Raw genomic sequence first — 14865 nt, 5'->3', positions numbered from 1 at the left:
GTAATGGAATGAATAGTAAATACAGTGCAGCCCTCACACAGTATTACTATGACCTGAAGGAGCTCACATCTCCGTAATGAAAACCGCCTCACAGGCAGGCTTGTCTAGTTGCCCATAGCAACCAATCAGCGCTCAGCTTTCACTTTACCTCCGCAGCTTCAGTGATGAATAGAGTTGAGCGATACCGTCCGATACTTCAAAGTATCGTATCGGATGGTATCGGCCGATCTTTAAAAAAAGTATCGGTATCGCCGATTCCGATACCGGAAGTCCCATTCAAGTCTATGGGACTTCCGGTATCGGAATAAGAAAAACCCTTTCCTGCCCTTGTACAGCCTCTCTGGGGTCTGTACGGGCCTTTCGGGGGGCTGTGCCGGCCTGCCAGGGGGTCTGTGCAGGCTCCGGTGGTCTGTGCCGGCCTGCCGGTGGTCTGTGCAGGCTCCGGGGGGCTGTGCCGGCCTGCCGGGGGGCTGTGCCGGCCTGCCGGGGGGCTGTGCCGGCCTGCCGGGGGGCTGTGCAGGCTCCGGGGGGCTGTGCCGGCCTGCCGGGGGGCTGTGCCGGCCTGCCGGTGGTCTGTGCAGGCTCCGGGGGTCTGTGCAGGCATCGTCCGATGGGACTACAAGTCCCATCGGGCGATGCCTGCTACCATGACAGTGATTGACACATTAGCCAATGATGGGACAGTAGTAGTCCCATCATCCGGCTAATGTGTTAAATGTAAAAAAAAAAAAAAAAAAAAAAAAATTACATGCTACATACATACAACATGCATACTACATACATGCTACATTCATACTACATACTACATACATGCTACATTCATACTACATAAATACTACATGCAACATACATACTACATATATACTACATGCATGCTACATACATACTGCATGCTACATACATACCACATATATACTACATACATACTACATGCATGCTACATGCATGCTACATGCTACATACATAACACATATATACTACATGCATGCTACATACATACTACATACTACATATATACTACATGCATGCTACATACTGCATGCTACATGCATGCTACATACATACTACATACATACTACATATATACTACATGCATGCTACATACATACTACATGCTACATACATACTACATATATACTACATGCATGCTACATACATACTACATGCTACATACATACCACATATATACTACATACATACAATACATTCATACAATACATACATAGACATACAGTACATATAACATAGAGTAACATACTTACCAATACTTGTCACATTGTTCCCCGAAGCCATTGTCTTTTCCGGGATAAATATTAACATAACAAACCACAAAAATACTCACCCACGATCCGAAGCAGTCCACGAGTGTGTCCCACGACGATCTTGGGTAGAGAACTGCAGCATCAGATGATGCTGCCGTTCTCTACGGGCTGCAGGAATCCAATGACGGAAGGTAGGTATCCTTCCGCACTGTATTCCTCCGCCACTTAAAAAAAAAAAGTCCCTAGTCTCACTTTATGCCATTGCTGTGTGGGAAATTCCCACACAGCAATGGCATAAAGTGAGACTAGGGACTTTTTTTTTTTAAGTGGCGGAGGAATACAGTGCGGAAGGATACCTACCTTCCGTCATTGGATTCCTGCAGCCCGTAGAGAACGGCAGCATCATCTGATGCTGCAGTTCTCTACCCAAGATCGTCGTGGGACACACTCGTGGACTGCTTCGGATCGTGGGTGAGTATTTTTGTGGTTTGTTATGTTAATATTTATCCCGGAAAAGACTATGGCTTCGGGGAACAATGTGACAAGTATTGGTAAGTATGTTACTCTATGTTATATGTACTGTATGTCTATGTATGTATTGTATGAATGTATTGTATGTATGTAGTATATATGTGGTATGTATGTAGCATGCATGTAGTATGTATGTAGCATGCATGTAGTATGTATGTAGTATGTATGTAGCATGTATGTAGTATGTATGTAGTATATATGTAGTATGTATGTAGCATGTAGTATGTATGTATGTAGCATGCATGTAGTATATATGTAGTATGTATGTAGCATGCATGTAGTATGTATGTAGTATGTATGTAGCATGCAGTATGTATGTAGCATGTATGTAGTATGTATGTAGTATATATGTAGTATGTATGTAGCATGCATGTAGTATGTATGTAGTATGTATGTAGCATGCAGTATGTATGTAGCATGTATGTAGTATGTATGTAGTATATATGTAGTATGTATGTAGCATGCATGTAGTATGTATGTAGTATGTATGTAGCATGTAGTATGTATGTAGTATGTATGTAGTATATATGTAGTATGTATGTAGCATGCATGTAGTATGTATGTAGCATGCATGTAGTATATATGTAGTATGTATGTAGCATGCATGTAGTATGTATGTAGTATGTATGTAGCATGCAGTATGTATGTAGCATGTATGTAGTATGTATGTAGTATATATGTAGTATGTATGTAGCATGCATGTAGTATGTATGTAGTATGTATGTAGCATGCAGTATGTATGTAGCATGTATGTAGTATGTATGTAGTATATATGTAGTATGTATGTAGCATGCATGTAGTATGTATGTAGCATGTATGTAGTATGTATGTAGTATATATGTAGTATGTATGTAGCATGCATGTAGTATGTATGTAGCATGTATGTAGCATGCAGTATGTATGTAGCATGTATGTAGTATGTATGTAGTATATATGTAGTATATATGTAGTATGTATGTAGCATGCATGTAGTATGTATGTAGTATGTATGTAGCATGCAGTATGTATGTAGCATGTATGTAGTATGTATGTAGTATATATGTAGTATGTATGTAGCATGCATGTAGTATGTATGTAGCATGTATGTAGTATGTATGTAGTATATATGTAGTATGTATGTAGCATGCATGTAGTATGTATGTAGTATGTATGTAGCATGTAGTATGTATGTAGTATGTATGTAGTATGTATGTAGTATGTATGTAGCATGCATGTAGTATGTATGTAGTATGTATGTAGCATGTAGTATGTATGTAGTATGTATGTAGTATATATGTAGTATGTATGTAGTATATATGTAGTATGTATGTAGCATGCATGTAGTATGTATGTAGTATGTATGTAGCATGCAGTATGTATGTAGCATGTATGTAGTATGTATGTAGTATATATGTAGTATGTATGTAGCATGCATGTATGTAGTATGTATGTAGTATATATGTAGTATGTATGTAGCATGCATGTAGTATGTATGTAGTATGTATGTAGCATGTAGTATGTATGTAGTATGTATGTAGTATGTATGTAGTATGTATGTAGCATGCATGTAGTATGTATGTAGTATGTATGTAGCATGTAGTATGTATGTAGTATGTATGTAGTATATATGTAGTATGTATGTAGCATGCATGTAGTATGTATGTAGCATGCATGTAGTATGTATGTAGCATGCATGTAGTATGTATGTAGTATTTTTTTTTTTTTTTTACATTTAACACATTAGCCGGATGATGGGACTACTACTGTCCCATCATTGGCTAATGTGTCAATCACTGTCATGGTAGCAGGCATCGCCCGATGGGACTTGTAGTCCCATCGGACGATGCTTGCACAGACCCCCGGACATCAGCACAGCCCCCCGGCAGGCCGGCACAGCCCCCCGGCAGGCCGGTACAGACCCCCACAGGGTGCACAGACCACCGGCAGGCCGGCACAGCCCCCCGGCAGGCCGGCACAGCCCCCCGGCAGGCCGGTACAGACCCCGGGCAGTCCACACAGCCCCCCGGCAGGCCGGCAGAGACCCCCGGAAGGCCCGAAATGACGGCGCATCATGATGCGCACACACCGCGCATCATGATGACGTCAGGCCGTCAATCAACTGAACTTCCGATTCCGATGCCGAATTCCGATATTGAAAAAATATCGGAAGTCGGTATCGGAATTCCGATACAGCAAGTATCGGCCGATACCCGATACTTGCGGTATCGGAATGCTCAACACTAGTGATGAAAGCTCCCTGCATAGTAAGCAATAATGACAATCTTACTATGAGGCATTTTTTGCCTGATCATTATTGCTGCTCAGTAATGTTCATCCATGTGCGTAGGGTGCATCCATCTGAGTGTGTTAGCATGCCTGTGTGGTCCTTGCGTGAGTGTGTGGTGTTTATGGGGGGTGGTGTTTTGGTATTTGTGGGGTGGTGCTTGTGTTGTGTGTGTCTAGAGTGGTGTGGCATTTGTGTGGTGTTGTGCTTGTGGGTTGGTGTATGTGTGCTGTCTGTGTGATGTTTGTATGGTGTTTGTGTGTGGTGGTGCGGCCCCTTTAGCAGCGACTCTCTGGCGCCGTCGCTATAATCTGTGCCTGTCAGTCATAACTGTTGTTTTCCCCTCTGCACTTTTACTTTCACCTTCACATTTCTCCATTATATATAGGGCCTAACTTCGGGGGCCCCAAACTCATGACGGTTGGAACGCTAGCGAGATGTAACGTGTACAGAATTCTGCTCCTGTGGGTGGAGAGGGGGCGTGCCAAATTTCACCCAAATCGGGCCAGAAATGTGGATTTGTGTAGAGCGGGCTACTACAGATTTTAACATATACATACTGTATATGTATATATATATATATATATATATATATATATATATATATATATCGATTGGTGAGTCCAACTTATGGGCCCAGCACCAAAAACGGGGCTGGAGTGGAGGCCCACTGCTATAAAAAATAATAAAAAATTAATTGTCAATATATAAAAATTTTAGTTTATTTCACTGGCAAAATTGCTGTTTTCCTTCTGCCTATGAAAAAATTGAGCAAAAAAAAAAAGTGATCAAAAAGAAGTGTGTATTCCACCATAGTACCTATGAAAATGTCATCAAGTCCCGCAAAATACAACCTCACGCAGCTCCATCAATGGGAAGATAAGACTTATGTGCAAATGTGGCAAAACTGAAACTGTACTGAATCTATTATACTCACCCTTAGAATGAAGCTGATCAGTTATGTTAAAAAAAATTCGCAAAATTTTGACATTACTGTTTTTTTTTTCCCTCCAATAACGCTACCCCAAATAAATAATAAAATGTTTTCACCAAACTATAATCTCACACAATGGTGCCATTAAAAAATACAACTCGTGCCCCAGTAGCAAGCCTTCTTACTGCTAAGTCAATGGAAAAATTAAACAGTCCTGGCAGAAATAAAATAAAAATAAAAAAACAAGTCTGTCCTCAACCCTCACAGTATCTGTATCCTAAACTACTGTACTTGATATATAGAGAAGGTTTTCATGAAAATTACCGTCCTTCTGTTTTCTGTTCGGCTGGTTATTTTTTGACTGCAAGGACATTTCTGCCCACAATAGTGAGATCTCTGCATTCTTTATCATTGTATACATGGCATCCATGATGTTTATGTGATAGGTAGTTGCTGAGACTTATAAATCCATATCAGTTCTTTACTGCAGTCATCAGGATATATTCCTTTTATAACCGGTTTTAAATATGTCAACTCCCAGCTACAAGAAAATTTAGAAATGAAAAAAAAAATAATGTAATGTTAAAATGCCAACAGAGATCTTTCAGTTCTTTATGGGGACACAATGAGTGAAATAAAAAAAAAATGAAAAAGAAAATTACAAAAATAAACAAAAAAGACTATCAGAAGGCTCCTCCCCCGAGGAGCCAAAATCTAAAACTATAAAAGAAAAAGTAGAAATTGAAAAGCTGAACTTTTTTTTCTTTTTTTATATTCACCCCTGGTGTCTGCAATTGGTGTATCAGTTTGCGGGACTCTGGTCTGTTGCTCAGATCAGAAGTCTCTGGCCTATGTATGGGTGTCTCTCAAATTTCTTTCTTTCTAGGATCCCTGAGACGGAGTTGGATTAGTCAGCCTCATGTGATGTCATCTGTGCTTCAAGCAACAATGATGACTTTGCATCAACTTATCAAAAGCCACGCCGGGGATCCTGTAACTTAAGAGATTTGTCTGTCTCCCTTCCAATGAGCAGAGACTACTGATCTGGCCGATGGACCGAAGTCCCTTGAATTGATCCACACATATTTACTGATTTCACAAAAAGTCAAACACCCCTTGTACTTACAAAACAGAAATAAGTCTCGTCATAAAGATGGTGGAACATGGCCCAATCTTGAACTGATTACATTTTAGGGGTTGCTGTGGGATTGGGATTTGCACACAGTGCAAATGTTTTTGCAAATGTTTTGATCATATGAATGCGTTAGACAGTTTTGGCTTGCCATAGAACGTTTTCTTCCTGAATGGTGAGTCGGCTAAAGGAAAAAAATACGTTTAGTCATTAGATTGTTGGTAAATGTACATTGCGTTAGTTTACGAATTTTTCGCTCTACGATCCACTGATGTGATCTGCAACATTGTCTTTCCTGCTGTCATTATAGATCCATATGCCATAGTATCTTTCCTACATCAAAGTCAGAAGACTGTGGTTATGAAGAGCACTCTAAATCCCACCTGGGACCAAACGCTCATCTTCCATGAAATTGAAATTTTTGGGGATCCTGCTATTGTGGCTGAAGCTCCACCCAGTATTGTAGTGGAAATTTACGATCATGACACCTACGTGAGTTACAATTTTATTATGTGACATGATGTTGTCGTGCTACTGCAGTGCAGTATAGCACAACCTCCACCAGGGGGTGCTGGTGAGGGAAGAGAGGTTGCACACACAGCGTAGCAACACTGAGCAGTAGCACAAGCGCCACCAGGTGGCGAAAGAGTGGTCAGATGAGCCGAGTCAGAAACAGTCAGGAGCAGAAGTACCAGAGGTCACAGCAGTACACGTGGTCAGGAACAAGCCAGGGGATCAGCAACAGTCAGAAGAAGACAAAGACAAAAGACAGAAGCAGGTCCGAATGCAAGCCAAGTCAAAACCAGGGAGTCAACAAACTTACAGGGAAGCACGGAGTCAGGACAGACAGAGAGAATAAACAGATACGGGGCAAGTCTGGGATCACAGCAGGACAAATCTGGATATACCAGAGTCAGATACACATGCCAAAGGCAGAACTATAGCTGACACCACCTGCAGGATGCAGCGGAGCTAAATAACAAACCTGAAACCAGACTGAGGCTGAGAAAAGTTAACCCCTGAAAAGACCAGACCGGGAACATGGAAAGATAGGACTCAAAACCCTGGATAATGACAGATGTAATGAGAATGACTATAGATGGTACAGAACGTTCTCCTGTTTCATTTATGGAACATTTTTTCTTGTAACATCCATGAAAGTTGATCCATGGTGCCTACAACTAGGCACTAGAGATGAGCGACTTTGGTCTGATCGGGTTTCACAAAACAAAATTTGTTTCAGATGAAACTGGTCCGACTAGGGCAAAAAAAGTCAGAGTTTCGTCCGAAACCCGACCCCAATGCAAGTCAATGGGGAATAAAAGTCGGCATTGAGTGGATGAATGTCATCCGCTCAATGCCGACTTTTATTTCCCATTGACTTGCATTGAGGTCGGGTTTCGGACGAAACTCCGAATTTTTTTTGCCCTGGTCGGACCAGTTTCATCTGAAACAAATTTTGTTTCATGAAACCAGATCCGACCAAAGTCGCTCAACTCTACTAGGCACCTAACCTAAAACTTGATCTTCCATCAAAAAGTGTCCATATTGATAATCCTAAAGGCAAATAGTCATTAATAAAAGTTCTAAAAATGACCAATATTTTTTAGCCATTGTCTATGACCAGTTGGAAAGTTAACAAGAGAATATTCTAACACCTTTTGTCTAGGATAGGTATCCATTTTTTGGAATAATCACTGTTTTGTTGTTGACTTTGTTAATTGTTTTTAGAATAAAATGATTTGACCCTTTTCCGATTTCTAACGTCTTGTTACATAGGGTGCTGACGAGTATATGGGACGTTGTATTTGCGTACCCAGCCTGGAGCGTTCTCCAAGGCTGTCTTGGTTTCCTGTCTTGATGGGAGAGAAGAACACTGGAGAATTGCTCGCTGCCTTCGAGCTCATCCTAAGAGAAAAGGTAAAAATGTGAAATTGAATCTTTCAACACCAATCTTCGAGACTCGACGCCTTCATGGTCATGGAGCTCTCATTTTGGAAAGTAGAGCAAAAAAGTGAATGCCACCCTTCAAATTCCTCAGTAGTTCTCAGAATACAATTTGATGCTAATGCAGCCGGCAGGTTTAAGGCTGTTTGAGACTCCACTTGTCCTGATGTGAGCATATTGCTCTGCTGTAGGTTCACACATTAGAAATGTTAAGAGACGTAGAGAGGTTGCCCAGTGTCTGGACCCTTCCTGCCAGCTGGTTATTAAAGCATATTGACGTTGGCTGCTTTCACCAGTCTACTGGCTGCATAATACACCAAGGAAAATGTAGGGTAGGCGAACGAAGACATAGAAAATAGAACATTATTGAAAATTGTATGAAAATACCTATTTTATATATAAAAACAACATCCTGCAGTCTAGAGCAATACTGAATATGACTGTTGATGAAAGACATTGCCTCTTACATCATCGTGAAGTCATAAGAACTTGACGTGCTCATGTCTGTGGGGTATAGCAGACTTGTCGATAAACTCAACATTTTCCTGTGATCGGCGCAAAAATAATATTTTGTTGAATAAATCATATCATGAGATTTTAATTCTACATTTATTTTTCCAGAATAAATTAAAATCATCAATATATTTCTCTGCTTGGATAGTAATTGGAATAAATAACTACCATGCTCCCAAATAACCGGCGTAGGAAACAAAATTGACAATGATGACGTTGTCCTACAGTGCGTTATAAGCCGACAGAAATTATGTTCAACTACGTGAAGGAAAAGCTTCCTCCTTCTCCATCTAAGAATAGGACCATTCTGTAGAAGAGAAAAAAGCTGATCAGAAATGTGGTTGATCTTCTGTGTATGGAAATATTACTGGCCTTCTGTGGATGCCTTTAGTGGTCTTCTATGTATGAGACTATAGCTGATCATCTGTGGATGAGAACATGACTGGCCTTCTTGAGAATGTGGCTGGTCTTCACTGGGTGAGAGTATGGATGATGTTATGTAGATGAAAAATGGCTGGTCTTCTGTGGATATAAATATGACTGGTCTGTAGATGAGAATGTGGCTGGTCTTCACTGGATGAAAAAATGTGTTGTCTTCACGGGGCGAGAGCATGGATGATTTTCTGTAGATGAAAAATGGCTGGTCTTCTGTGGATAAGACTATGACTGGTCTTCTGTAGATGAGAATATGACTGGTCTTCACGGGATGAAAAAATGTGTTGTCTTCACGGGGCGAGAGTATGGATGATTTTCTGTAGATGAAAAATGGCTGGTCTTCTGTGGATAAGACTATGACTGGTCTTCTGTAGATGAGAATATGACTGGTCTTCACTGGGTGAGAAAATGTGTTGTCTTCACTAAGTGAGACTATGGATGATTTTCTGTGGATGACAATATGGCTGATCTCAGTATGAGAATATGCCTGGTGTGCCAGAGAATATGGTTCTTCTGTGGATGAGAATATGGTTGATATCCTGTGGATCAAAATATGGTTGATCTTCTGTGGCTGTGAATATGGCTGGTCTTCTGTAAGTGACCATATGGCTGGTCTTCTGTGAATGACACATATCTAGTCTTCTCCTAATGAGAATATGGCTTGTCTTCTTTATGAGAATATGGCTGGTCATCATTGGCTGTGAATATAATTGATCTTTATTGGATGAGAATATGCCAGGTCCTTTGTGGATGAGTATATGACTGATCTTCTGTGGATGACAATATGGCTGGTCTTCTGTGGATGAGAATATGATTGGTCTTCATTGGATGTGAATAGGATTGATCTTTATTGGATGAGAATACGGCTGGTCTGTTAATGAGGATATGGCTGGTCTTCTATGAATTAGAACATACTCTAGCTGATCTTGTCTTGATGAAAAAAATTACTGATCTTTCATGGATGAGAATATGGCTGATCTCATAATGCTGCGATGGATGATTTTCAGTGGTTGAGAATATGGCTTGTTTTCTGTGGATAAGAATATGACTAATCAGTGGATGTTTTGGTCTCCTTTTGGGAAAGACTACATCACAGATCTTTGAGAAAAATTTAGCTTTCCTTTTAAGGAGAATGTTACATGGTCACAAGAAGAAAAGAATCTGTTTCCTTGTAGATAATGAGAATGGAACTGGCCTTGCCGAGAAGAATAGTATTGGTCATCTGTAGAGCGGGATATTTTTCAGAGGTCGTCAGTGTCATCGATCTGCCATTCATAGATCAAAGCATACTGTATATGATGTTCTGTGTAATAGAGTGTCGGTCTTTCTGGAGTGGAAATTATTGGTCATGTATAGTTTTCTGCAAATGATAATTTTTCTTGCTATCTGTAAAGGAAGTATATTGGAGAAGATTGTTTGTCTTTCCTTTGGTTGAGCTTTTCTTGTTGATAATTTATCAGGTTTTTTTCTACACAGAATTTTTTGTTTTGTGTCTGGTTTTCTATAAATCATAATAAAGGAAAAATTCTCACATATTCATTTATTTTAGGAACATTTTACCCTCTATTAGAAAACTTTAAAAAAAAAAGGTCTAGAAATTGATCTGTAAAGGACACCAGTCCTAAAGTGGCATGAAGTAGACAAAAGTTTAGTGAGATGCACCAAATATATCACATCGGTAAACCACCATGATCATTTTGGTGAAGCTTTTGTCTCATCTAATTCAATGCTGTCTAAACAGAACTAATAAATCTGTCTCTGACCTGAATCTTTCATGGAGCCCCCTACACTAGAACCTGTCATAAATCACATTCTTTAGAGGGTCCTGACTCATGAGTCCTAAAACTTGTGTACAACCAGCCACTAAATACAGAAGCTGTACCGAGAAATATCCTAACTGTTACGTATCTCATCCCTTGCAGCCGTCTCTACATCACATCCCAGGACTCGAGGTATGTCATGTATTGTCATGTTTCATGTATCTTTAGCACTTTAAGACTCTGTGCTAGTAGTTGGGAAACTTTTGTCTTTACCATAAGTTAGGTGCAATCAATGTCTTCTAGACCCCGGTGTATCAGGCAATTTTAGCTACAGGAAAACTCTTCAATAAAAAGCCGTTGGTGTTTTTCCTGAAATGTCGTCTTTGGCAACTTTCTGGGGTTTTTTTTCACCAAGGCACCTTTTTTTTATTTTTTTTTTAACTAGAACCTACAAAAATAGTGAGCAGCTTCTGCTTGGAAGCCGCCTGAACGATAGAGCGATCACTTCTTCTTGTTACCGCTTTGCAACCAGAAGCAGCTAGAAGAAGTTGAAAAGTCAGAACATACGCAGAGCAAGTCCTCATTACATTGCAGTGTACACCAAGTTCCAAATTATTACACAAATGCTGTTTTTCTCTGATTTTCCCAAACATTGGATGGAGATGATGTATAATGATCAATTCATCGACCATTAGAGGATAAATCACATTTATTGGACAGACCTCCCAGTGATAACAGGATTTCTTACAAAACTAAAAAAATTGAAATTGCTCCAAATTCTCCTGCACAACAACAGAGTGTCCAAACATTCGATAGGTTGTAAAGAACTGGAAATGGTCATTTGTGGAATTTGCAGCATTAAAGGGAATCTGTCACCTATTTTTCACCTATCAGCTGCCGGCACCGACATCAGGGGCTTATCTACAGCATCCTGTAATGCTGTAGATAAGCCCCCGATGTAGCCTGAAAGATAAGAAAAACGAGTTATATTATACTCACCCAGGGGCGGTCCGGGTCCAGTCTTGGTCCGATGGGTGTTGCGGTCCGGTCCGGCGCCTCCCTTCTTCTAACGGTGTCCTCTTCTTTCCTTCCTGTTGCGGCTCCTGCACAGGTGCACTGCTCGACCCTGTTGAGGGCAAAGCAGAGTCCTGCAGTGCTACCCGAGTAGAGCCCAAGAAGACTGATAAAAGTGGGCTGGCAAAGCAGCAGCCTGAAACCAGTCTCTTGAAGGGCATACGCTATTGCTGCTGTTGTGAGGAACACCCGGACGATCTCTGTCCAAAGGATCTAAAGTTCCAGAACCTTAGGCCAGTAGGAGATGCTGCCCTTGGTGAGAGTACCTCCCCTCTACTATGGTCTGTGACTGTTCCAGTGCCTTGTGGGAGCTTCGGCCCTGCAGATGTATTAAAGCTACAAGCCAGACGGAGTCTGTTTGTAGTTCCTGTTCCACAGCTCCTGAATCCTGTGAGGGTGTTTGGTGATGGCCGAGCCCTACTTATGAACAGTCCAGTGTTGAAGGGATAACTACAGCTCCAAATCAGAGCGTCATATATGGAGAAGTTTGTTTTCCACGTGCTGACCAGTTTGCCCATCCATCGTTCTGAGCCGGGTTCGCTACTGCCCTTTCCGGTCCAAAGACTCAGCGTGGTGTCTAGTTCCTATTTTGCAAGGTCAGTCTACAGTGTTGTCACCTTCTCCACCTGATCTTCTGGCTGTTGAGTCATGGTGTGCTGACGTCACTGAAGAAAGGGAAGCAATGGCGCCCTCTCGACACACCTCCTGTGACAATACCGGTGACCAGTTCCCAGGAACATCCCTGTCACTTGAAAGATTTCCTCTGGACCATGGGCAGAGGATAGATCCAGAGAGGATGCCTTCAGATTCCATGTGGCAGGTGGATGAAGAAGTTAGTACCGAAGCCTTTCAATCTCTGTTTTCCACCAACCCAGAGGAAGAGGTCCAATTTTCTTGGGATAACGGGCTGAAGTTCTTCAGTTTCCTCAAGGCCAGTTGATGTTGAGGTCAAAACAGAATCATAGAATCGTAGAGTTGGAAGGTACCTCCTGGGCCATCTGGTCCAACCCCCTGCTCAAAGCAGGATTCGCTAAATCATCCCAGTCAGATGTCTGTCCAGCCTCTGTTTGAAGACTTCCATTGAAGGAGAACTCACCACTTTTCGTGGCAGCCTGTTCCACTCATTGATCACTCTAACTGTCAAAAAGTTTTTTCTAATATCTAATCTGTGTCTCTTCCCATTCAGTTTCATCCCATTGCTTCTAGTCTTTCCTTGTGCAAATGAGAATAAAGATGATCCTTCTACAATGTGACAGCCCTTAAGATATTTGTAGACAGCTATTAAGTCTCCTCTCAGTCTTCTCTTTTGCAAACTAAACATTCCCAAATCCTGCAACCTTTCCTCATAAGACAGGGTTTGCAGACCGGTCACCATTCTGGTCGCTCTTTTCTGAACTTGCTCCAGTTTGTTGATGTCTTTTTTAAAATGTGGTGCCCAAAACTGGACACAATATTCCAGATGAGGTCTGACCAAAGAGGAGTAGAGGGAAATAATGACTTCACGTGATCTAGACTGAATGCTTCTGTTAATACATCCTAGAATTGCATTTGCCTTTTTTGCTGCTGCATCACACTGTTGACTCATATTCAGTCTGTGATCTATTAGTATACCCAAGTCTTTTTCACATGTGCTGTTGCTTAGCCCTATTCCTCCCATTCTGTATATGCTTTTTTCATTTTTATTGCCCAGATGTAGTACTTTGCATTTTTCCCTGTTAAAAAACATTCTGTTACTTGCTGCCCACTGCTCCAGTTTATTTATATCTTTTTGAATCCTCTCTCTCTCTTCTCTAGTATTAGCTATCCCTCCTAGCTTTGTGTCATCAGCAAATTTAATCAGTTTACCCTCAATTCCTTCATCTAAATCTTCCAAGTCTTTGCTTTCTACTAGCCAGGAGGAAGAGGTCCTGGCCCTTGTATCTTCAGTGTTGGAAGCTGACCTTGCTGGGCACAAAGAAACTTTGCACTCTGGGATCTCTGATGTCACACCTACCTCATTTTACTTGAGAGATATCATGATGGCTCTGACTGTGTGTGCCCCTATTCTACAGGTCATTCTGGTGAGCTTGAAGAAGAGGGGGCATAAAGGGGGGTACTGTAACAACCCTGCCGGCATCACTGCATGGCCTCCCATCCCCCACACACCAACTTACGCTCACTACTCCAGGCTATGCTGTGACTTCTGTCTGCTGCTGGCTCCATGCTGTGTGCCTCTTGCTTCCTGTCTGCACTCTGCATGCTTCCTGGCTGTGTGCATGGGGGGCGGCGCCAGAACTCTCTGGTTCTTATGGAATCAGGGTGCACCTGCCTAATGTGTCCCTAGCCAATTACCAAGAGGTCGCTAGTATTTAGGGCAGCTCCACCCAGTGGTAGCTGCCTGTGCAATGTCTTAACTCAGTGTCTTGCTGCTGAGTTGCCAGGTCCTGTCCTGTGTTTCGCCTTCTCTGGAGGCTTGATTCCTAGTCCTGTGTCTGTGCTTGTCTTGCCACCCTCCAGGAGGCAGAATATTCTGGTCCCTGTGCTATTGCTCCTTGCCTTGTCTCACAACTGTCTGCTCTGCCCTCCAGGAGGCAGTATATCCGTCTCTCTGTGTCTTTGTTCCAGTACCTTGTCTCGTACCGTTACCTTGTCTGAACTCTGTCCTACCTCTGTCTCCTTGTCTGTGACTCCTTTCCCTGCAGTGTCTATCCTTGTGTCCTCTCTGTCTGCCTGTGCTCCACACTCTTACGGCTCTGCCTGTGTTCCGCACTCTTACGGCTCTGCCTGTGCTCCGCAGCCTTGCATCTCTGCCTGTGCTCCGCACCCTTGCGGCTCTGCCTGTGCTCCGCACCCTTGTAGCTTTGCCTGTGCTCCGCACCCTTGTAGCTTTGCCTGTGCTCCGCACCCTTGTAGCTTTGCCTGTGCTCCGTACCCTTGCGCTTCTGCTTTGTTCTACTTCTGCTGCTTCAGAACCTCTTGCTTCTAACTGCAGCTCCTCTCCGCAGCCTTGTGGTTCTCCTCCAGTGTGAACAGGT

At 42.1% G+C, this 14865-nt stretch overlaps 1 protein-coding gene across 1 annotated transcript in view; it reads left to right on the top strand.

Annotated features, from left to right (window-relative positions):
• The window catches only part of DYSF (dysferlin), a 320393-nt gene that overhangs the window by 159640 nt on the left and 145888 nt on the right, over positions 1–14865 (top strand). The window contains exons 33-35 of the mRNA XM_073555076.1: positions 6433–6614; positions 7902–8042; positions 10940–10969. Coding sequence (XP_073411177.1) covers positions 6433–6614; positions 7902–8042; positions 10940–10969 — 353 coding nt within the window. The remainder of the gene's footprint in view (positions 1–6432; positions 6615–7901; positions 8043–10939; positions 10970–14865) is intronic.

The sequence above is a fragment of the Dendrobates tinctorius genome, unplaced genomic scaffold (assembly GCF_039654945.1).
Source record: "Dendrobates tinctorius isolate UK_male_01 unplaced genomic scaffold, ASM3965494v1 ptg000216l, whole genome shotgun sequence".
Taxonomy (NCBI): domain Eukaryota; kingdom Metazoa; phylum Chordata; class Amphibia; order Anura; family Dendrobatidae; genus Dendrobates; species Dendrobates tinctorius.
This window is presented reverse-complemented; position numbering and strand designations above follow the sequence as displayed.